Source organism: Talpa occidentalis, unplaced genomic scaffold (assembly GCF_014898055.3).
Source record: "Talpa occidentalis isolate TD23 unplaced genomic scaffold, MPIMG_talOcc4v2.1 talOcc4.16, whole genome shotgun sequence".
Taxonomy (NCBI): domain Eukaryota; kingdom Metazoa; phylum Chordata; class Mammalia; order Eulipotyphla; family Talpidae; genus Talpa; species Talpa occidentalis.
The window spans coordinates 23263372-23287547 of NW_023601653.1; the positions used below are offsets into that span (position 1 = coordinate 23263372).

Here is a 24176-nt window from a genome sequence, read left to right on the forward strand (position 1 = left end):
CAGCGTCTCCTCGCCGCCATGTTGCTCCGCCCACTCCAATCTATATAATGTTATATATTGTCATCAGGGTAAAATATATACATATAACACACACACACACACACATATATATATATATATATATATATATATATATATATTCTTAAAACAGTGGATTCTAATACTGATGACGGTCATTATTCCTTTAATTGCTAGAAATAGGGACTTCCAGAACTATTTTGCTTACTTGAGATTCTTACTTGAGATTCTTACTCAATCATTCTTGATTGGTATCCAAAAATCTTAAATTTGAAAATGCTGTCCACACTTCTTGTGAATCTAGTTAAATACATATCAGTGAATTGATACAGGAAACCATTCTATCAGATGGTGATGAAGTTTCTAGGAGGCCTTCCTACTTGGGAATAAGATGAAGATTTCCATAGGGTGTTATACATCTTTTAAAAATGCATTTTTCATTTCATCTACCTAATTTTCCTTAACTGTTATGCCAGCGCCCTCTGCCTATATAGATAAATTTGCCTCCTCCCTTAGCTTTCCTTGTGAAAAGGGTTTATGAGAAGTTGACTGAAGTAGACATATCTTGAATCAAAATTTTATTTATTATTTATATTTTTATGCATACAAGAACTGAAGTGCAGGCCAGAGGTGTGGGGTATTAGAGGATTCACAAAAGACAGAGAGGGCCTCCCCTGGTGGCACAGTGGTTGAGCGCTGGGCTACGAAGCTGCCCACAGCCACTGCAGTGCTAGTTCGATCACTGGCCGCCAGGCGAGGGTCCCACATGGCGCGCAGACCTCTCCTGCCGCCCGCTGCTCCCCTCAGCAGTGTACTTCGTCTGTCTGCCTGTTCTGTTCCCTGCTCTGGTTCTGGTGAATTCTCTTACCCTCCCGCACTTCTGACTGTACCCAGTGCTTGTACAAATAAATAAATAAATAAATCTTTAAAAAAAAAAGACAGAGAGGGGAGCAGAACAGGCAGATCTACTGAGATACACTGCTGAGGGGAGCAGTGGGCGAGACAGGAGAGGTTCTACTGAGTCATGTGGGTCAGCTCCCTGGCCAGGGATTGAACTCTCACTGCAGTGGCTGGGGATAGTTTGAGAGTGCTGAGACTTAACCCCTACACCACCAAGGAGGCCCTATTTATTTTGTTTATATAAATATAAATATATATATTTATATATATATGTGTGTATATATATATATATATTTGTGTCACACACACATATATAGTGGGAATAATTATTTACAATATTTTCTATGTTTTAAGGGTATAGGTTGACATACTTTCAAATGTATGTCATCACATAATACCCGCAACCAAAAACCAAAAATCTTCTCCCATAATCCATTGGACCCCCCACCTTTTCTAGCAGATCCAGTTCTGCAGTTGGATTTCAAAGATTTGTTTGACTGGTGTCTGTTCCTTTTTTTCTTTCTATTGAACTCAATTTTGAAAACAAATTAACCTTGACCTCTGTTTTAGGAGTCTCTTAATTTATCAGAAATAAGTTTCATAGTGAAAATCCTTTTACAATATAGAACTGAAATATTTATAAATCTTAGTCATTCTTGAAAATTTTCCTTTTTGGCAAGATGTTGAGTAAAATTACCTGATCTGGATGTTTGAAAACAACACATTGTTTATTTTTGTAATCCAAAATACTATGTACAAAATAATTTGCAAATTTGTCCCCTAATTTTGCCTGTAAGCATATGTATGTGACTTTCCTTGCATGTTTTCTGATTTTAAAACTGTACTGTTTCTGTAATTTTATTTGGATTAATATTCAGCATCCATTCAGAAGTAAGAATGAGAAATTGTTTTTTTGAAGATTTATTTATTTATGCATTCAAGAACTGGGGTACAGGCCAGTGGTGCAGGGGGTGAGAGGATTCACCAGAAACAGAGTGGGGAGCAGCCCAGGGGATCCACTGAAATACACTGCTGAGGGAAGCAGCAGGCGAGACAGGAGAGGTCTGCTGTGCCAAGAATGGGAAATTTATGTGATGCTAGTCATCAGGTACTTTTCCTAAACTCTAATTTTCTGAGAATTATATTTAGAAAGAGTTTGTTGTCTCTATGAAGGAAAGTCCTTTCTGTATTATTTTTTCATTTTTGTATTTTCAGAAATGTTTAAGAGGTCTAGAAAACCATTTTCCTAGTAAAATTATATGAAAGAAATAAAACTTTTAGTTATTTAACAAAGAGACATAGTTAGTAATAGAAATTGAACCAGCTTCAACCTCCTTCAGAGAAGCGTGAACTTTCCTCAAATAGAAATTCTTCACAAAAAAGGGTTATTCAATTATCGTATTAGTATATATGCTCATAGACTACTAGAAAGACAGGAAACTCTGCTGAATAGATTGGCCATGTATTTGAAGAAAGTCCAACTTGTATGCCTGAATTATTTGATACTGGAATGTAGCAGAAATTAATCTCTTTTCATTCAAATACATTTACTATCCTGTTCTTTTCCTTTCTTTCTTTATTGCTAAAGCTATAGATTAAGAAATGATTCATGTACGTTTTTCAGTTAAATAATGAATAAAATAATCCACAACCAGCCTGAGCAGATAAATGGAAAATAGAATTAAAACCACCATAATAAAATTACTCATTTATCAACTGAAAGGCAGCTGCAGTCCCTTTGTATTGCTTTTTGGTTTAACAATGTATAGAAAGAGGTGTTTTAAGAAAAAAGATAGAATAAACAAAATCTATTAAGAGACAGAAAGAACATAAAATGTATTGGATATATCATTGTCAGAACTTGAAGTTCCTTATACTTGACATGAATGCCTACAAATTTTGGAAAGTTCACTCCTTTTATGAATCACTGTTGCTATTTTTAAATTATTCTCAACGCCATCAAATTTCCCTTTTGGCTTATTTCTCCATCTTGAAAATCTTCGGTTTTCAAGGAGTGTTTTATTCAACTCATTGCTGTTGTATAAAATCTATGCTTAAATCGATAAGCAAGCACAATCAATGTGATTTTTTGTACAATAATGTGTTTATCATCTATCTTTTATTCTGATATAAACCTATTTTTAATTATATATAAACTGTGACATAGCATAGCATTGTTTTCCAATGTGTTTTCTAAAAATTAGTAGCCCTCTATATTTCAGGTATTTACTAAAAATAAACCTGTTTTCTGAGAAATAGTGAGGGCCTCACTGGTGGCACAAGTGGGTAAGAACTATGAAGAATCCATAGCCTCTGCAGCATGAGTTCGATCCCAGGCTGGCCAGAGAGCAACCCACATGGCGCAGCAGACCTCTCCTATCTTGCCTGCTGCTCCCCTCAGCAGTGTATTTCAGTCACTCTGCCTGTTATATTCCCCGCTCTGTCTCTGGTGAATCCTCTCACCCCACGCATCTCTGGCCTGTACCCCAGATCTTGTATGCATACATAAATAAATCTTTAAAAAAAAAAGAATCAGTGAAAAAATAATGAACTTTTTTTTTTCTGTAATATTTTTCTGACTCTTTTATTGGCTTTTTAGAAGCATTATCATATAAGGTAACTCACAATTTGTTTAGCCATGCGATTGCTTTTCAAATGATTCATTGCAATTTTGAAAATAGTATATAATAAGAATTTAATCATGTTCATGGCAAGTGTGAATAAATGTGTGTGACAAATTTGGATGGGGAAAGCCATGTGTCTATTTAAAAAGTTCTATTTTCCAACATTCCTTACAGTTTGGGATAAAGATAAAGTTCTGGTAATAGTTTCAGAAACAGAAGTCAGTTCATAATATAGGGGAGATGCTTGCTTACCTGACATATGAATGACCATGTCAATGTTGAAGCCAAGTTCCCATTTTTTTTATTTAAGGTTTATTATTTATGCATACAAGAGCTGGGGTACAGGCCAGAAATGCAGCGGGGGGATGTGTGTGTGAGAGGATTAACCAGAGACAAAGCAGGGAGCAGAACAGGCAGATCTACAGAAATACACTGCTGAGGGGAGCAGCGGGCAAGACAGGAGAGGTCTGCTTCGCCATGTGGGTTTCTCTCTGGCCGGCTGGGGATCGAACTCGTGCAGCAGAGGCTGCAGATTGCTTCATAGTGTGATACTTAACCCCTTGCACCACCAGGGAGGCCCCAAGTTCCCATTTTTTGCCTGCAATTCATGCATGAAACTGGGGAAGGATTGGTATCCTGGCCAGCAAAAGGTATATTTGAAAACAAGACAAAGAAAGGTTAAAGACTATAAATGACAAAACTGAAAAAGTAAGGAGGTCAAGTTTCTAATGTGATCTTTTAGCCACCACACCACTCATACCTGCCTGCCTAACATTGTGGTGGTGGTGAGAAGCTATTGTTATTTATGAATGAACATAGACAGCAATTATCACCCCTGTCTTTTATTAATCACTTACAATATGCTCAGCAATTAGCTTTACATAGGAAATCTTGCCTGTGATTTAAATATATCATCTGATTGGTTATGTTCAATATCCCCACTTAAAGAAGAGAAAGTAAAGAATTAGAAATTTTAATAACTTAGTCCAAACTATTATTTCTGGCTAGAAACAAGTAAAGATATCAGTCTTAGTCTCCCACAGAGCAAAAATAAGAACTTGCTCTAAATTAAAAGAAAATAGTTTCTCATAACTTAAAAAATAAGACAATACTGGGCCTCCCTGGTGGCTCAGGGGTTGAAAACCGTGCTATCAAGCTGTCACCAGCCACTACAGCACAAGTTCAATTCCTGGCCGGCCAGGGAGCAATCCACATGGCGCAGCATACTTCTGTTTCACCCACTGCTCCCCTCAGCAGTGTATTTCAGTAGATCTGCCTGTTCTGCTCCCCACTCTCTCTGGTGAATCCTCTCACCCCCTCCCCGCACCTCTGGCTTACACCCCAGTTCTTGTATGCATAAATAAATAAATATTTTTTTTAAAATAATACAATAATAATCTATAACAAACCACTAGGAAGTCAGCAACTGGAGTTAGGGAAGAGGAAATGACTAGTACCCCAAAACTTTCAAGGGAGCCTCCAGAAGAGTTCTACTAGCAAAAAAGAAATAGAACAGATTCACATTTTATGTAGATATTAGGCTAAACATACGCAGATTTTAAAATAAATATAATTATTTCATGGAAAATAAATATAGAAAATGTCAACAGCAAGTTGGAATTAAAAATGTGTGCATTTAGGTATGTAATGTGAAAAATAGCCCTTCACAGAAAATTTTGAAAACAGAACACAGCACTCAATAGGTGGGTGTAAAGAAAATTGACATTGTGGAAGAGAGGATTAATGTCTAATCTTCTTTTAAAGCATTTAAACAAAGAATATCTATCTTAAAGAACAGAGATTTGCAAATGATGAGAAGTACATTTAATTAGTCATAGAAAAGATTTGGCAGGAGTGAAATTTTAGAAATAATGACGAATAATTTTCTAGATCTGACAAAAGATACAATACCAAAGATTGAAGAAGCTATAAGAATCTTGAATGTAAAGAAAATCTAACCAATTCATAGTAAAACTTCTGAAAACCAAACACAAAGGAAAAAAAAATTATAAAGTACCATGAAGCAAAGGAATATTGCCTTCAATATAACTAAATGAGATTGACAGTTGATCCACTTTCTTTAGGAAATCATAGATATACAACAAATGTTAACAATGTTGTAAAAAAATGATGTTTTCAATATTTATCAGTCTCTCTCTCTCTCTCTCTCTCTCAGGGTGTGTGTGTGTGTGTGTGTGTGTATGTGTATATATTTATATATGTGTGTGTATGTGTATATATATATATGTATATATACACATACACACACATATATAAATGTATGCGTATATATTTGTACAATTATCATGCACAGACATTACTTGGAAGCAGAAGCTGAAAGGACCTCATAAAGAGGAGACTAGGTGGATATAAGAAAATTACACTATACAAGACACTCAAAGCAGCAATTGGCATATAGAAGTGATTGAATAAATATTAGCTGCTATCATAATGAGAATAAGCAGAAGAGGAATGAGAATGAGGTTAGGAAAAGGGCATAATTAAGAAAGGAAAGGGGATGAGAAAAGGAAATAAAATGATATTAACTGAGTATTGCCATTCAATTTCAACTTTCATTTAATTATATTTATATTTTGTACACTTTTTAAATGTAATATAGGTTAGTCAATGTTGATATATCCTATTTTTATGTATTGGTTTACAATCTTTAAAAACTAATATGAAGTTCAGCTTATTTATTATGCAGTTTATTATATGCCATTGAAAGATCATATTAAGTATAGTTGTTTGCATACTTAATTTTATTAAGTTGCAAAATCTACAGATGTGCTAAAGGAGACAGAGTATACATTTGATAAATGCTTCACAGAGAAGATGAAATTTTAAATGATATACCAAGGAATAAGACACAGCATTGAAGGATTATCTCTGCTGCATAACTCAAGGACATCATTTGTGAATAGCATTCTTTTAGAGTTGTATACTGCACTTTCTTTTTTGCATTAGTATAATTTTTCTTAGTATAAATATATTTATTTGACATACACTTTACAAACAATAAATTTTTGATGAGTTTTGATAAAAAATATATGCACCCCATGTAACTCCCATTATATCAGAACATGAAAAAATTCCCTTGTCTCAAAGAACTTCAACTTCTTTAGTCAGTACCTTTGCTCCATTGCCACCATTGAGCTACTTCTTGATGGAATCCAGGCATTTTTTAAAAATCTTATTAAAAATTATAGAAATTAGGCCTTCCCTGGTAGCACAGCGATTGAGCACTGGGCTGCATGCGAAGTTGCCCACAGCCTCTGCAGTGCCGGTTTGATCCCCGGCCACCAGCGAGGGTCCCACATGGTGTGCAGACCTCTCCTGCCATGCCCGCTGCTCCCCTCAGCAGTGTATTTCTTTATCAATCTGTCTGTTCTGCTCCCCTCTCTGTCTCTGGTGAATCCTCTCACCCTTCCACGCTTCTGACTGTACCCAGTGCTTGTATAAATAAATAAATAAATACATAAATCTTAAAAAATATATATAGAGAGAAATTATTTTTCTCAAATGACTTGCATTTGTTTCAACAGTCATACATATACATATTCTGATATGTACAATGCAATGTCCTGACATATGTATGCCATGATAAAAGAAATGAGTGAAGACTTGACATTAATGGCATTTTTTTTTTGTTTGTTTAGTGTTTTCTTTACATGCTCTTCATCATTTAAATTTTTCCCATGCCTTTTCTCCTTTCCCTATAGGTTTCCTTATGATTTAAAGAGATCCAAGTTTTCTCTAAGGAAATATTGAGAGAGATTATAAACTAAGTCCTCCTACAGCATTAAAAGTTACAAAGTGATCAGATTCTGGTGAATCCATTGGCCTCTTATGAAAGCAGTTTGATTAAACTTGTTCCTATTTTAGTATAATGGATACTTAAGCAATGTATTGATTTCATTTAGTAGTAGTAATCTTTAAACATTTATAAGTTTATTGACTTTTTTAAAGATTTATTTATTTAATTTATTTATGCATACAAGAGCTAGGGTGTAGGCCAGAGGTGCAGGGGGATGAGAGGATTCATCAGAGACAGAGTGGGGAGCAGAACAGGCAGAATGACTGAAATCCACTGCTGATGGGAGCCGCAGACAAGACAGGAGAGGTCTGCTGAGACTTAACCCCATGCATCACCAGGGAGGCCCTTTATTGACATGTTTTAATTTACAGGCAAGGTATTTCCAGTCATTCATTTTCACTCAGGCTGAAGTGCTCAGTCACAGTTACATAAACAGAATGCTGCTCCTTTTGAGAAAGTATTCCCTTTTGGCATACTGTTTCTGCTATGGGATCTCTAGTCTATAATATCTGTTCTCCTTGGATTTATTCATATTTATATCCATTTGACATCATTATTTTCCAAGCTTATCTAGGAAACAGTAGTGATACATGGCCAAAATGTCATCTTGTTACTAGTGCATGGTGATAATGTAAGTACAGGTATCCCCTGATTTTTGAAAGTTTCAGTTACACACCTTGAGCAGTAAGAGTAGCACCACCAAACTCCTTCTCAGGAGCTACTTTAAACGATCTGTATATTAATCATATCTTTCCTGAATATGATAGTGTTATTTAGGCTTTATATATTGTTTGGTGTGCTTTTATAGGGCTTTTGTTTGTGTGTCTGGGAATGCTCAAAGTTTTTTTTTTTTTTTCATATAAATTAATGGTAATGAATGGCTTCTCATTGTAAGTCATTTTGACTGATGAAAGGTTTTGTAGGCATTTCCTACTTTCATGTAGGAAGGGAAACCTGCATTTAGATTAGGACATATTTTACACGTTAATGTATAATGTTTTCATTTACAGTGTGTAAGGTTTATTCCAGGCAGTTCACATTCACTATCTGATTGTTTCCTTGTAGTCAGGAAGGTTAGTATTACCTTTCAAGGATGTGGGAATGTATGCATATTAATAATACAACTTGCAAAATTTGCATATATTCAAATATTTTTCTGTATGACTGTGATATTCACACATTTTCCAGCATAAATAATCCCATCCATATATATTGGAAGAAAGGACTGAATGATTTACTCAAACCCTAATAGTAGTTTTTATTATGTGAACAGTGGGCACTGTAGAAAATAATATATACAATTCATATTATTAGTAATATGAGGGAAAAGACAATAAGATAATATATATGTTAAGATATCATTGTGGGTTTTTTCTGTTATGACATTTTGTAAATCTGAAAAAAAAAATAAAGTGTTCTCTAAGTCAGAACCTCAAGAAGCTTCATAAGCACATAATCATAATGTAAAATAAATACAAAGAAATGTCTGTCCTTTAATGATGTATTATTTTTTTTTTTTATAGAGGCATGTTTTATTTATTTATTTGTTTGTTTGTTTTGTTTATACATGCACTGGGTACAGTCAGAAGCGCGGGAGGGTGAGAGAATTCACCAGAGCCAGAGCAGGGAGCAGAGCAGGCAGAAGGACTGAGGTACACTGCTGAGGGGAGCAGCGGGCGGCAGGAGAGGCCATGTGGGACCCTCCTCCGGTGGCCGGGGAACAGCTGGGGATGGAACCAGCGCCGCAGAGGCCGCGGGCAGCTTCGCAACACAGCGCTCAACCGCTGCGCCACCTGGGAGGCCCTAATGATGTATTATTTTGAGGAAAAAATGTATTGTATTTACCTTAACAATGACATCTGGGAAGTCTTCCTGTGGTAATTAGTCAAATAGATATTTTTTCTGCAGGAACATTTTAACCTTATTTGTGTGATTTGTTTTCATTATCAGGACAAAATAGATTGTTGCCTTAGCAATATGTTATCAAAAACATTTTAAATTCTGTTCTAAACAACACATATGACAATGATTCTGTTGTATTTATCTATCTGTAACTATGTAACTTTTGAATATGTATATATTTTATACATTATATATCCGTGTATATATTTATATATTTTTGAAGCATTACACATATCCATAAAAGTGCAAACTCTTAAATAACTAAGTGAATTTTCATAGTGAACATAACTGTGAGTATAACTCTAATAGGAAAGAAAATGTTATCAGTGTCTCAGGAAACAGTTTAATATGTTGAGCATGCATTTTACAGATGAGAAACAATGAGAAATAGCTCTTGAAATAGCATATGATATTGACCATTTGAATATTCACATCTTTTGTGAAGTGCCTGTGCTGTACAAATATTTTTGCCTTCGAACATTAGATCGACTATCATTTTCTTATTGATCTTAGGAATTTTATTTGCAAGTTTATGGCAAATGTTTATATTGAGACATACTTTACATAAATTAAGTTACGCATATTTATAGTGTGCAGTTTAAAGTATACACTCATAAAACACCAAGACAATCAATACAATGAATATCTGTTACCCATAAAACTTTCCTGTGTCCATTGACTATCCCTCAAAACACTCCTTTTCTATCAGTCCTAACACTTCTAATCTTCAGGCAACATCTGATACATTTTCTTATACTATAAGTTAGAATTTTATATGAATGAAATTGTAGAGTATATAGTCATTCTATTTGGTTTTTTCATTCAGCATTGATACTTACATATTCATCTATATGAATAGGTCACTGAGGAATTGCTAATGGACATAGAATTTCAGTTTTTCTAAAATGTTAAAAAAAAAATTCTGGCAATGGTTGCACAGTCATGTGAAAATACTTGATACTACAGAATTGTACACTTAGAAATAGTTGAGATGGTAATTGTTTTGTTATGCATTTTTGTACAATAAAAAATAAAATATACGCCTGTGGGTTTATACTAAACAATTGGTGGATTTTACTAGAACTAGAAAGACTAGAGATTTGGACGGACATAATAGTATCAATTGTTCTGTTTTTACAATGTTTGAATTTAAAAATGTCAGTTACAGAGCCAATAATTGAGATCAGTTAGCAGATGGTGAACTACCTTTGGAGCACAGTGGAGAGGTCAGACTGCAGATTAAAAACAATTAAGATAATATTTAAAGCTAGGCACCTGAATTAAAACACAAGCAGAGCAAGTATAAGATCAAGAAGAGAAAGGAATCCAGGACCGATCAAAGAGAATTCCAAACATAATTCAGACAGAGGTGGAAAAGCCAGCAAGTACATCTGGGATGGAATGGGCTCTATAGTTAAGAAATATCATAAGAATGTGACATACACTTAAGTCAAGTGAAGACAATGTTTAAGAAGGATTTAGTAAACTAGGTCATGTACTAATGGAAGATCAAGTATATGAGGTCAATTTTATGACTTGATGAGTATGGACACTTTGAAAAAGCTAGGTGAGGTAATTGTTGTTAATTCGGGAAAATATTAAAGCAGGATTTTAAACTGATGAGAATAATTCAAGGCAGAGGGAATAGTTGATATCAATGAGAGGAATTAGCAGAAGAAAGTTGAACATCTAAGAAGTTTCATGGTTGAAGTTTAAAAACATTCAATAAACATATTAAGGGCCTCCCTGGTGGCACAAGGGGTTAAGCACCACACTATGAAGCAATCCACAGCCTCTGCAGCACGAGTTCGATCCACAGGCAGCCAGGGGGCAACCCACACGGTGCAGCAGACCTCTCCTGTCTTGCCCACTGCTCCCATCAGCAGTGTATTTCAGTCAGTCTGCCTGTTCTGTTCCCCATTCTGTCTCTGGTGTATCCTCTCACCCCGTGCATCTCTGGCCTGTACCCCAGCTCTTGTATGCATAAATAAATAAATCTTTAAAAAAAAACTAAAAAAATAAACAGGTTAGGTGGGCTGGAAAAGCTGGGAACTCAGATACAGTGACTTTTTTTTTTTTTTTTCAGGGAAAAAAAAAGTAAAGTAATTCTATTATATTTAGGAAGATTTAAAATAACATAAAATGAAAGGTATTTATCTTATTCACTACTATATTCTAACAACTTTAACTTAAAGAATCTGTCGCTCAGTTGATAGTTAATAGACTATAGATGAATTTTCAAAATTGTTCAAATTAAATAATAAAAATAAAAATGACCTTTTTGAAGATTACTTTCAAATTGTGTCCAAAATCATTAGGCCTAGATATAAACCTTCAGGCTCTACAATTTGCAATGGCAAATATAAGATTCTCCAGAGTTATATTCCCCATTTCCAATCAGCAAGCGAAACCATAAAAAAAGTTGTTTTTAAGTCTTAGATACATAGTTTCTTAGCACTATCAAACTATCGCCAGCCACTGTGGCATGAGTTCTATCCCCAGCCAGGGAGGTGACCTACATGGTGCAGCAGATCTCTCCTGTCTCACCTGCTGCTCCCCTCAGCAGTGCATTTCAGTAAATCTGCCTGTTCTGCTTCCCATTCTTTCTCTGGTGAATCCTCTCACCCTCTGCACCTCTGACCTATACCCTAGTTTTTTTATGTATAAATAAATAAATCTTTTAAATATTTTTGTAATTTGTCAAATCATTTACCCTTTCAGAATTCTAGCTTTAGAAAACAATAAATTTTACTTTTCTGATGAAATAATTAACTTAAAAATAGTAATTGAAAGTTTTGTAAAGACAAATATCATATATGGGAGATAAAAGTTCACTGAAACCAACTTTACAGTATCTAGGATTTCTTCCTCCATATTCTCCCTGTCTAAGTAGCATAATAAAGTCAGTTATCTGTAATCTTAGAGGAGTAGTATATATTGGTTTGCAGTATTTGAATTACAACATCTTTCAAATGCAATAACATCTATAAAGAAAAGTAAGGAATGGTCAGCTTTCAAAATTTTAGATTCTTTTAATTTAAAGATTTTGCTAAAAAAGCCTCAGCAACACAGAAAGTTTACAGTTAGAATATCTTAACTTTTAAAAGATGTAAATATGCCATAATTTATAATTTTTAGATATTTATGCAAACATAATTTGTATAGTCATAAATTGTTTTGCTTATTTGATTAAATTGTTTGATTAAAATAAGCTATCAGGTATTAAAATGCAAAAAAAGACCCCCTTTGCAGTTAATTCATATTTCTCATACAGTGCCACTGCTGATAACTGCTGAAAGGCCTCATACACATGGGAAGCAAGACAGAGATTCTTGTAGTTGTAAGATCAATGCATTGCTTAGATTGTTATAAGAAGTGATACAAATGAGACTGTGTTTTTCATGGAGGCTTTTATTTTTTGATCTAACATTCACATTTTTTTTTGTTACAGGAATATGCCACTCATAGTTATAATCAGTTAAAGTTCCCATAAAAATTGAATGTCTGAAAGTAAGAAAAAAGCCCAGGCTCTATGACCCCTTCATTGCTCCCATAAAAATTAAAGGATGTGATTGTGTCTGGACCCCTTTGAAGGTTTGGGCAAAGGAACAGTGGAATATTTAATGAGACTTAGAAATCCAGCACAGTTCGTCTTAGACTCTAGGGTGTGTGGTAGGCATTTATTGATGTGGCTTCTGTGCAAAGTAGAGATGTGGAATGTTAACTTGACTTTTATCAAATTATGAATGAAAGAGACTTAATAATAACAATATTTCATTAACATATAAACAAAGGACTGTATATTGTCAAATTTTAAAATCAAGACATATAGATGACAAGTAATATATATATATATATATCATATAATGTCATCTTAATTTAAAATGTGTTTTTTTTTTTTTAATTTTCAGGCTCAAACTGCATTTTCAGAACTCAAAGGTTTTGACATAGTAGTAGAGTTGATACTCACAAATTCATGATATCTTTCAAGATAGTAATCTCAGTGTTAGAGAAAACCAAACAGCATGTATTAAAAGTGGAAATGCAATTGGTCTGTTTGAAAAAAGTCGGCTAGTGTAACTGTGACTATATTCAACATGCAAGTGCCATCATGATGAATGTTTACAACACTTTTTTGAGAGCCAATTATACTGTTTTTTGTGCAGGGACTGGAGATCAGCCAAATCAGTTGTATGCACAAAGCTGCTTTGGATCCGTCTTTTCAAACAAGAGCTGCAGAAAACGTTATTGCAAGGTTGAAGCTTTATCCCACTCTGGTAAGAGAAGCTTTCTTTTTCTTTGCTATGGTGAGAGTTTGATAAGAAATTCTTTTAAACCAGAATGTGGCTAGGGAGCAGAGAAACTATTCTATGTTACAAATCATAAAATGTTTTCTTTCCTTTTGAACTATATTTTTTTTTCATAATGCTTTTGCTTGCACATTATAGTAAAATAAAACTGATACATTAAGTCATACTGCACATGTGAAATTTGTATTGGAGGTAGGGGAGTATTAAATTATTCTTCTGTTGAATGAAATATAGTGCTATTTTGTGTTTTATGGCATAGATCTCCTGGTCAGGACAAAAGGGAAAAAGTGGGTGTTTAATATCATGGCTGAGAGTGGTCCATGTATTTAAGTTTTCCCCTGACCAGTGATGTTATTAATGCCCAGCAGCTTACCATCATAAAGCTTCAAGATCCTAAAGAAATTTGGCTTTGGGTTTACTTATAAATATTTCTGACCACTGTAGCCTCCTTTAATTTTAAAAATTGTAAAAGCTAGAGATGATAACTCTGGGTAAATTTGTCTACATCTGTCATTATAGATCTAAATAAAATGTTCACATATGTACAAAATGTAAAATTGTTTTTCTATATAAAATTCATTCATTTGTAATGTGATTTCATATATCTATAATAATCTTTTCCTGATATAAACTGTACTGAGTTCACATCTAAAATGTCAAGGAATAGTTTAAGATGTTTGAGTGAGTGTGTGTGTGTATATATATATATTCCTATAGATATGTACATACCATATATAGACACATGTATGTATATATTTATAAACATGTGTGAAAGTATGGACAAATATTTGACATGCGTATCATTAATTTTAGATAATGCTGATTTTTACATTGTATATGTAAAGTCTACAGAAGTTATCATTTAAGTTTGCATTTATATAGCTCTATGTATTCTTGGGAAGCATTTTTTCAGAAAATAATAAGTGAATATCAAAAGACTATTTTTCAAGCTAAATATATTTTTGTTTCACTTTTATGTTTTATAACTGTTTAGCAAAAAACGTTATATTTTAGCATTATATAAGTTCTAGATGTGCAACATATAAACATCTGTATATTACATTAAATACTTAGACCAAGAATGAGCTAAACTCTAATTTCCTCACTCCATTCTGATAATGTGTCCCATCTTAAGAAAGTATATATGTTTTCCAATAATGGCATTTTAATATGAAATGGGAAGAGAGTTTTCACTGTCCCAGCAGCATTTCAATAAACTTTTTTACAAAATCAATCATGAGTTTACTTAAAAAAATCCTGACTTCTTCTGCTTCTATATTTTACACATAAATTGATAAATATTTTAAATGTGAATTTGTGAACTTTTTTCTTGTCTTTAGTAACTCAATTACATATAATATTATATATATATATGTATATACACACATACATATATATAGAGAGAGACAGAGAGGGAGACACAGACAGAGATTGAGTTAAACCTATGTGTATATATATATGGTATGTGTGTGTATATACATATATATCCATGAGATTTAACTACAAATCATTTTAAGGATTTACTCCAAAATAGTATTCCCAACTTGAAAAGTTTAAAGTGGCTTACAGTATCAATCCAATAGGTCATTAGTAACCTTTCTCATTCCTTTGATCATTTCATTAAGTATTTATAGATTCTCTACATTGCTAAATGTTTCAAGGAAAGGGAGTATGTAGCTCATTAAAGAAGTGAAACCTATAATATCTATACAAATTTAATGATGAGTCAATGAATGTGCTTGAAAATAGCTAATTTATAATATATTGAGATTTAGCTAAGGACAAATATATAAGAATATCTTACCGACAGAGACATTAAGTGAGATGAACATGCCTCATATTTAAAAATAGTTCTGCCCTTTAGCACATAAGCCTGAAAATAGTACAGTAATGACATATTTTCCCCTTTTCCCCTATCCTCTTTTTAATTACATACTTCGCATTTACATACTTCAGCTATGTCCATTGTACTGAAAGAAATATGAAGATGACCCTGCTTTTGAAAGAGATTCTGTTCTGAAGAGGAATTGAGGCAAAAAAAAATTAAAATACACAAAAATAAAAACAAAACAGAAATCAATTATATCACCAAGAGTCCAGACGGTATTTTTTTTTTTTTTAAATCGTTATCATTCTATGGTTGCAGTCCTCCAGATTGTCTGCTGCCCTTAGGCACATGCAGAGGGAACAACAGCAGACAGTCCAACTCCTTTAGTTTCTGTCTTTTCCTGTTTTGAAGGAAAGCTTGTTGGACTAAAATATCCTTCTAGGACAAGAACCAGATTTAATGGTACTCACATACACGCACACAAATACATCTATATGTGTGTGTTTGTGTATTTTCATTATTACCTTTGCCTTTAAAAAGTACAAAATCGCACTTGTTATAACATACACACAATTTCAGAAGACAGAGAAGAGAAGCAAAGTTAGCACCTCTGCCCCCACGAGCATGGCACAGCAGGATCTCCCAGAATGTTTTACTTTCAAGCTTTTCCTTTAGCTACACATGCTGAGATGCTGCTTGTTCTATTGTCTCATGTTCAGGTTCTGTCTGTCCTTTATGTTTCAGAGTACAGGCCACTTCGTGCTATGATATCTTCCCTGCAAGCCTCACAGCCTCTCCAGATAAAATTATATCTTCCATCTTCAAAAATTCATAAGTTACAGAAAAAAAGACTGGCATTTGATGAACAATGCAAATTCATTACTTCATCAGCATAAAGACATTGAGACACCCTTATCATACTTTGTCTCCTTCCATTGTTTCAAGACTGCACTTTAGAAAGTTTCCTTTTAGAAAATGATGTTTCTGATTACTTTGCAAATTTCCTTTACCTTCTTTGACCACTTGCTTTTCTATAGCAAATATTGCCTTCAGTTTCCTTGTGAAAATCAAAAAATCATCTCACAAATTTCTGCACCCATTTGCCTTCAAATCAAAAAGCACCCAAATTTTTATCAACTTTCAATATCTCTTCTACTTCCAACTTCTCAGGTATCCACCTAATCTTCACTTCTATTTTTGCACTAGAATCCTTCCCATGGAAAGGCTCTATGTTAACCATACATACCTACCAATCTATTGCAGGAACTTCAAGTTCCCCTCTAGATACCATCCATATTTCTGCTACTCTATACGAAATTCTGTTTTTTTGCAAATCTCAGTTTCTTTTTCCATACCTATATCTCCAGTTCTCTCCAATTTTACTCTACCTTCATGAATTTTCCTAGCTTTCTTAAGAAGCCACCTCACTTGCTAAGGTACCTCCTTAGTGCAGTAGGTAGCTTATTAGTCCCTTGACTTGCTTTTTATTAAGTCCACTGGACACTTCAGTTCTCATCTTGGCTTTACACCAATATTTGAAAATTGATGAGTCCATCCTTTTGAAACATTTTCCCCTTTACTTCCTTGATACCATTTTCTCATAATTTTATTTTGGTTATGGATTTTCCTATCTTGAGGTAATTTCTTTTCCTACTCTCCTTTTTCCTACTGGAGCACACATTTTAAGAGTTCTTCAAATTCAGAGATGAATTGACTGAAATATTCTACTAAGGGGAGCAGCTGGTGAGACCGGAGAGGTCTGCTGTGCCATGTAGGTAGCTCCCTGGCCAGGGATCGAAGTCATGCTTCAGTGGCTGCTGATAGCCTCATAGTGCTGAGACTGAGCCCCTTGCACCACCAGGGAGGCCCCAATATTTTAAAAATTTAAGTCTCAACAAACAGAATTTTATTAAAAGACAGAAATAGCCCATGAATTAAAGGAGTTGCATACTTGAATATGTACAATTTTTAATCTAGGATTTTTGTACTTAACAAAGTAATATTTATTCTAATTTGTAATTAGTTTATTAATGTTTTCCTAATCTTATATGCTTTTGCACTGTAATTTTATTTTCTCCTTTGTCTTCTTTTTCAGTTATTTTGATTAATTATTAATTTTCTATAATAGAGACTTATTCCATTACATAATGGATTGTAGCTTATGATATAAATTTTAGAAGACAGGGAGTAAACTGTTTGAAATATTAACTTTTATGTCTAGTCCTTCATTCTCTTGACTTCAAAATAAAACACACAGAAACACACACATTCCATTAGAAAATTCATATACTACAGGTTTTTAAGGACTTGCTTTGAGGAGTTGCCTAAAATCCAGATTTATCATTTAGATATATTTTTCTTAATGGAAGACATTACTGTATATTTACATGAGGGATGATAAGTTTAGGAAGCAAAGGTATGAAAAATAGCCTTGGAAAATATTTTCAAATTGGTTTTTGAACAGAAACAAAGGAGACTTTTATATTTATAAAAGCATTTTGCCTTGAGGGAGCTTTTTTATACGAGAAAGCAAAATGCAAATTACACACTAAAGACAACCTAAAATAGGTCAAAAATAGATGGTGCCAGATCCTTTATCAGAAATTGAACAGTGATACCCAAGTTTATAGAGGTGAAATGAAATGGCACCAGTAATGTGTGTGGAATATAATTTTTACACACATTTGAAGATTCCAGGGTGAATGCAACTAGCAACGAAACATTTGTTATTTTTAAATATATGTTCTTCCGAAAATACCTAAATGGCGCTAGCATGAAACCGTTTTGGTGTCATTAATTGGTTTTGGGTAAGAAGAATCTTGAAGCAACTTGACTCATCATGATGAAAGGTCATATGCATAAATATGGGTGATATTCAGATTTTTTTAAAAATTTGTTTTCAATGTAACTAAAGTAGAATCGAAATATCACCCAAAATTCCATAGAAGACAGTTTGGAGACCTCTGTCACACCAGTATGCAAGACAGTTTAAGGGTTTTTGTAAATGATTATCTTACTAATAATATTCACTTAGGATGTTGAAGTGAGTAAACATTGAGATTTCATGCTTAAGTCAGAGAGTTTTGGAAGTAGAGATAGAAATGACTTAGTTTTTATACTAGATTTTTCACCCTTACTGATTTTGTAATCTTGGAAATATTGCTTAAGCTCATTGAATTTAGGCAACATTATTCAATTGACAATATGAAGACTAATTACTTTCTCATAGGTTATGACAATAACATTGTGCAGTGTAGGGTACACAAAGATTTTTAAATAGCTGTACAAAAATATTAGTAGGAACACGAATGGAACTATATAATAAGGCAGAGAAATATTTACAATCATTTTTAATTCATTAGCAAGAACACCATGAGTTTTCTTTCAGTCAACATGACTGTTGAACACTAAGTACATGAAATCAAGGTTTCATCCACAAAGTATAACCTGAAAATTACATATAATGTGTGAATGAGAGTTTGAAGTAGTCCACAAAATGGAACTCAAAGTATATCACACTTAAAAGAGAGAGAAAGATAGTTGTATATAAGTTTTCAAATTCTTATTTAATTTTCAAATCCTAAATTTAGACAGATCATGAGTCCAGTTATGTATTCTATGTCACAACAGAGAAAATCATATGTCAAATATGGGATTTTTCAAGTAATTAATTTTAATTTTATTACTTCCTATTTTTAAGATTTTTTTTAAAGATTTATTTATTTATTTACACAAGCACTGAGTGCAGTCAGAAGCACGGGAGGGTGAGAGAATTCAACAGAGCCAGAGCGGGGAGCAGAACAGGCAGAACGACCAAGTACACTGCTGAGGGGAGCAGCGGTGGGGGGCAGGAGAGGTCTGCGTGCTATGTGGGACCCTTGCCGGGGGCCAGGGATCAAACTGGCGCTGCAGAGGCTGCGTGCAGCTTTGCAGCCCAGAGCTCAACAGCTGCACCACCAGGGGAGGCCCCTCCTATTTTTAAGATTTAAAATAAATAACAAATTGAAATGTACCAATTATTTACTTATGCACATACATATGTAATATATAGAGAGATCAGGGAGAGAGCGAGGAATTAGCAAGTTTGAAAAGGAAGGAACGAAGGTTCCTGAGAGAGAGGGGGAGAGAGAGAGAGAAAGAGACAGAGAGAGAGAGAGAGAGAGAGAGAGAGAGAGAGAGAGAGAGAGAGAAGGTGGGAAGTTAGAAAGGAAGAAAAGACAGCTTCTGCAGCTAATATATACTTCTTTTGGTGCTGTGGAGATATATTCCTCCAGCTCTTAACTATAAAGAGAAATCATACCTAAGTATGCTTCTCAGACTTCTTAGACCATTTTTTCCATCCCATTATATATCCCTATTTTTAATAAAGTTTTATTACATATAATTGATATACAAGGAACTGCACATACATGATGGGTCTGGATATTATTCCCAGTATGTGCTGCAATTGACTATTTTTTCCTTCAGGAGTTATTGGCTTTGCTCCCCTGCAATCTAGCTATGAGTGAGTGGATGTTGTGAGTCCTTTGTCTTCACTCTGCCACCATCTTACCCTCCCTCCTCACCTTTCCTGTTTCTCCTTAAATCCAATCTGAAGGTCAACAAGGTGGCAATGTTCATCATACAGATGTCCACATTTCAGGGCATTAAATCAATGATATTCTATTTTTTGACCACCTTTGGAGATGGGTGTGGTCAGAGTGTATCTAATATGAGACTATTTGACTATGTCTATAAATGTCTAATGAGGACCTTTTGTTTAAAAAATTATATTCTCATATTGGAAGTGTGAGCAAGCAGAATGAGGGGTATCCCAGGACCACCAAACCTGCCTTCTCTAAATGGATTCTGCCATCCACTGCATAAAGACAAACATACTCTTAGTAAGACCTTTGATAAAAAGAGAGCTTTACTACAATTATATGTGTAGTGGAGAGAAAGAGAAAGGAAAGACTATAATTAAAATAGTTTCCCCAAGAAACACCCAATGTTACCCATTCCCTCATGAGTAAATGCCCAGCCAAACATGGTTCATTCAAAGTGGGTCAACTGAGCCTGGAAGCTTGCCAGGAGTCTAAGGCACCTTCTGGTGGGGAACCAAAGAGCAGAAGGGGCCAGACAAGGAAGGAAAAGAGCAAAATCAAAATACAAGATAAAGTCTGCCATGGTCAGCCACCCCAAGTTCTCTCACCCGGTATCCCTGTCTCTTTCAAGTTTCTCCTTCTGTAACCCCTTCTTCTGGTACAAGCCCAAAGCCAAGAAGAAAGTATGGTTTCTTCTTCAAATGTCTCTCTGCTCTGTGTTCCTCCTTCAGCCTTTTATCTTAATGTCCTCCCCAGTCTTTCTCCCACTATTTTCTAGCTTCTCCTCCCTATTCAACTTTACTCTTCCTTCTCCCAATCATTTTTTTCTGCCCAGCTCGACCCTTCCTTGGGTAGGGCAGGGAACCTGGAACCTCCCCTTTGTATGGATATCACACTGTTAGATAGGAGACCACCTATGTGATGCTCATCTAAATACCAATACATTATCAGATCTCTGGCTAAAATACTATTAATTCAGGTTAAATGGCAGTATTAACGGTATTGCTTTAAGGCTTTAAAGCTTTTCATATTTAATATTATTTTATTTACTCCAACCTGACTATATAATATAGTGAAATACATGGCATTTTGATACTTGTAGAAAATACCTTTCTTGCCTTAAAAGCTTCAATAAGTAATATAGTAAAGTTTGGGATTAACAATCGAGAAAACTTAGTAGAGGCAAAACGAGAGGCACAAAATAATTCTCATAAAACAAATGAGGGAGGGGGCACAAAGACACTTAGGTGGAAGATTATGGGTGATTTGAAAGTGGATTTGGTCAGGTATCATACATGGAAAGAGATATGAACCTATTCACCTAAATTGGATAGTGTTGTCAATTTATGTTTACAATAAAAAAGTTACAGAAAAACAATTTTTAATTCTTCTTGCTTATTTCTTTGTAGTTTTTGCCCAAGGAAACCTTTTTATTCTGATGTTTGTGCAGATTACTTTTCTGCCCATTGTTCTTCCCCTTCCTTACACTGCACAACAAAATGAATAGGTGTTAGTTCCCAGCATTTGACACTGGTGGGAAAGATTAGCAGCAGTGTTGACTTTGACAAATCAGATGTATTAAACCTTTGCTGGAGGGATCCACAGCAGAAAAGCTGGTTTGTCATTGTAAGCAAGATGCGTTTTACTTTTTCAAAAAAAAAAAAAAAAAAAACACCTATAAAAAGCCAAAGCACTTTTTGTCTAATGTATTAAAATGGAACATAATAGTCTGTATATATAATTTTAAATTATTTTGCAGTGTCCTTGTTGAGCTTTGTGGTATTAGCCATAATATTGACCCATATCATTTTATAAAGAGAAAATACAGATTTTGTATTTCATTTCAAAATGGGAGTGGTCTTGGGCATAAAAATTGATTTTAAAATACTATCTTTTTGACACAGAAGTTGCTTGTTGGTCTGTTGATTTAGGCTCCATTGCACCTTTATAACCTGAGCTATTCGGTATGTTTGTGTTTTTACATGCTATAGCAATTTTTAAGATTGTCAAGGGTTGAAAAATTATATTTTTCCAAATGCATGATTCTTTCAGAGATATTGATGTCCTTTTAACTCATCTGTAAGTTTTGAAAAGAAATTGGTTTCTTTTAAATTCTATTTTTAACAGTTAAGTCTTCTCACAGTTCCAAGGTTTTGAACATTAGCTATATATCTGCTGATAGAATTTTGTACTTCAGTTAACTGTGTTTAAGCTAGCATGAGAGTGGGAGAAAAGAGAAATAAGAATTGTAGAAAGGAAGTTTTGGGTAGAAGACTGGGTGGTGAATTTTTAATATAAATTCCATTTCCATTTATTAGAAGTTGTGGTTCTTTGATTTCCTTCATTCTGCCATTTTCTATCATTTTATCTCTTCTTTGAAAGAAATCCTAATTCTAAACCTTAGTTTTTATTCATGTATTAGTCTTGTCCCAAAATTAATTATTTTTGGGTTTCTAGTGAATGACTTACAGAATAAAACTCATGAATTCTGCTCAGCGTTCAGATTTATGTATTTTGTATATCCTTGAATTGCCAGATATACTTACAGACATTGTATAGAAATGTGTATTTTTCTTCTTCCGTTTTAGATATGGTCTTGAATGTAAGGTCTTTTTAAAAATATAAGGTTTCTTGGAAAATTGTGAAATATAATGTTTTGGAATATTATCTTTCTGAAAGGCTATTCAGACTATTCAAGTTTATATCTCCAAGTATGTTGTCCATGTGGAGGTGTGGATTTGTTGTGATCATGGAAGGTCATAAGCACAAATACTCCCTTTTCCATCATCATTCTATTCCATTAGAGAGGCTCTGCCTCACTAAACATTTCCCTAATTATAGCAGTATAATCCCCATAGGATGGGGAGATTCCAGGTTCCCTGCCCCAACCAAGGAAGTGTGCAACTGGTCAGGGAGGAGCAGGACTAAGGAAGAAGGAAGAAGACTAGGAGACTTGAAGAAGAGACTAGAGAAAAGATTTGGGGGACACAAAGTAGAGCAGAGACACATGTGAAGAAGCTGCACTTGCCTCTCTGTCTTGGACTTGTACCAGGAACTTGGGGTACATAGAAGGAGACACTTGAAAGAGACATGAATGAGAGACCTAAGGGAAGCTGACAATGGCAGCCTTTATCTTGGCTTGTATTTTGATTTGCTCCATTCCTTCCAGACTCGCCTGGCCCCTTCTGCTCCTTTCTTATGGGTCCCCACCAGAAGGTGCCGTAGACTTGTGGCAGGCTTTCCAGCCTCAGTGGCCCTGCTTTGAGCCAACCTTGTTTGGCTGGGCATTTGCCCACAATGGGTAACTGGGTGTTTCATGGGAAAACATTTTAACTATATTCTTTCTCCTCTGTTCTCTCTATTGCACACTAATTGTATTAAAGCTCTTTTTAATTGAAGGTCTTACGAAAAGCATGTTTGTCTTTGTGCAGTGAATGATAGAATCCATTTAGAACAGGCAGTTTTCAGGGGTCCTGAGGTGCCCCTCATTCTGCCCAACATTTTGACTGAACCAACCTTGTATTTATTATGATTGCATGTAATCCTTCTGCATAATCCATGAGGAAACTTTAAAGAAACCAGTTTTATTAGGAAGTGATCCTGGTGTGTAAAAGGCACCCCAAGAAACACATAGCCAGGTCAGGGTAGAATGAGCAGCAAGGTCATGGAATTCTGATTTGAATGGGGTGAGTGTTTGTCTATGGTTTTTAGGACTCACTCTGTGTTGAGGAATTTAAAACTTAAAAATGGGAACTCAAACCAAGAGAAGGAAGAGAACAAACAAACAAAAGAAAACTGTGACCCAAAAAGACTAGTTACCAAGTGAACAAGGATCTGTAAAACAAAGGAACCTCATGGAGGGGGAGAGGAGAAGGAGTGGCCTAAGGCATGTATGTCATGATTATTTACCTATTTGGAGGTACCACTGTTTTTCTCTTTCTAGACTGTGTTGAGGCATATCATTTTTTTTTAAGATTTATTTATTTTTATACAAGAGCTGGGGTACAGGCCAGAGGTATGGGAGAGTGAGAGGATTCACCAGACACAGAGCGGGGAGCAGGACAGAGAGACAACCAAAATACACTACTGAGGGAGCAGCGGGCATGACAGGAGAGGTCTGCCGCGCCATGTGGGAATCTCCCTGGCTGGCAGGGAATCGAACCCGCGCTGCAGAGGCTGCAGACAGATTCACAG

General features: G+C 34.8%; 1 protein-coding gene across 3 annotated transcripts in view; it reads left to right on the forward strand.

Annotated features, from left to right (window-relative positions):
• Positions 1 to 24176, forward strand: part of MGAT4C (MGAT4 family member C) — a 607576-nt gene that overhangs the window by 296492 nt on the left and 286908 nt on the right. For all 3 annotated transcript variants that reach the window (XM_054696163.1, XM_054696162.1, XM_054696164.1), the window contains one exon: positions 13428 to 13538. In XM_054696163.1, coding sequence (XP_054552138.1) covers positions 13455 to 13538 — 84 coding nt within the window. In that variant the 5' untranslated portion in view covers positions 13428 to 13454. The remainder of the gene's footprint in view (positions 1 to 13427; positions 13539 to 24176) is intronic.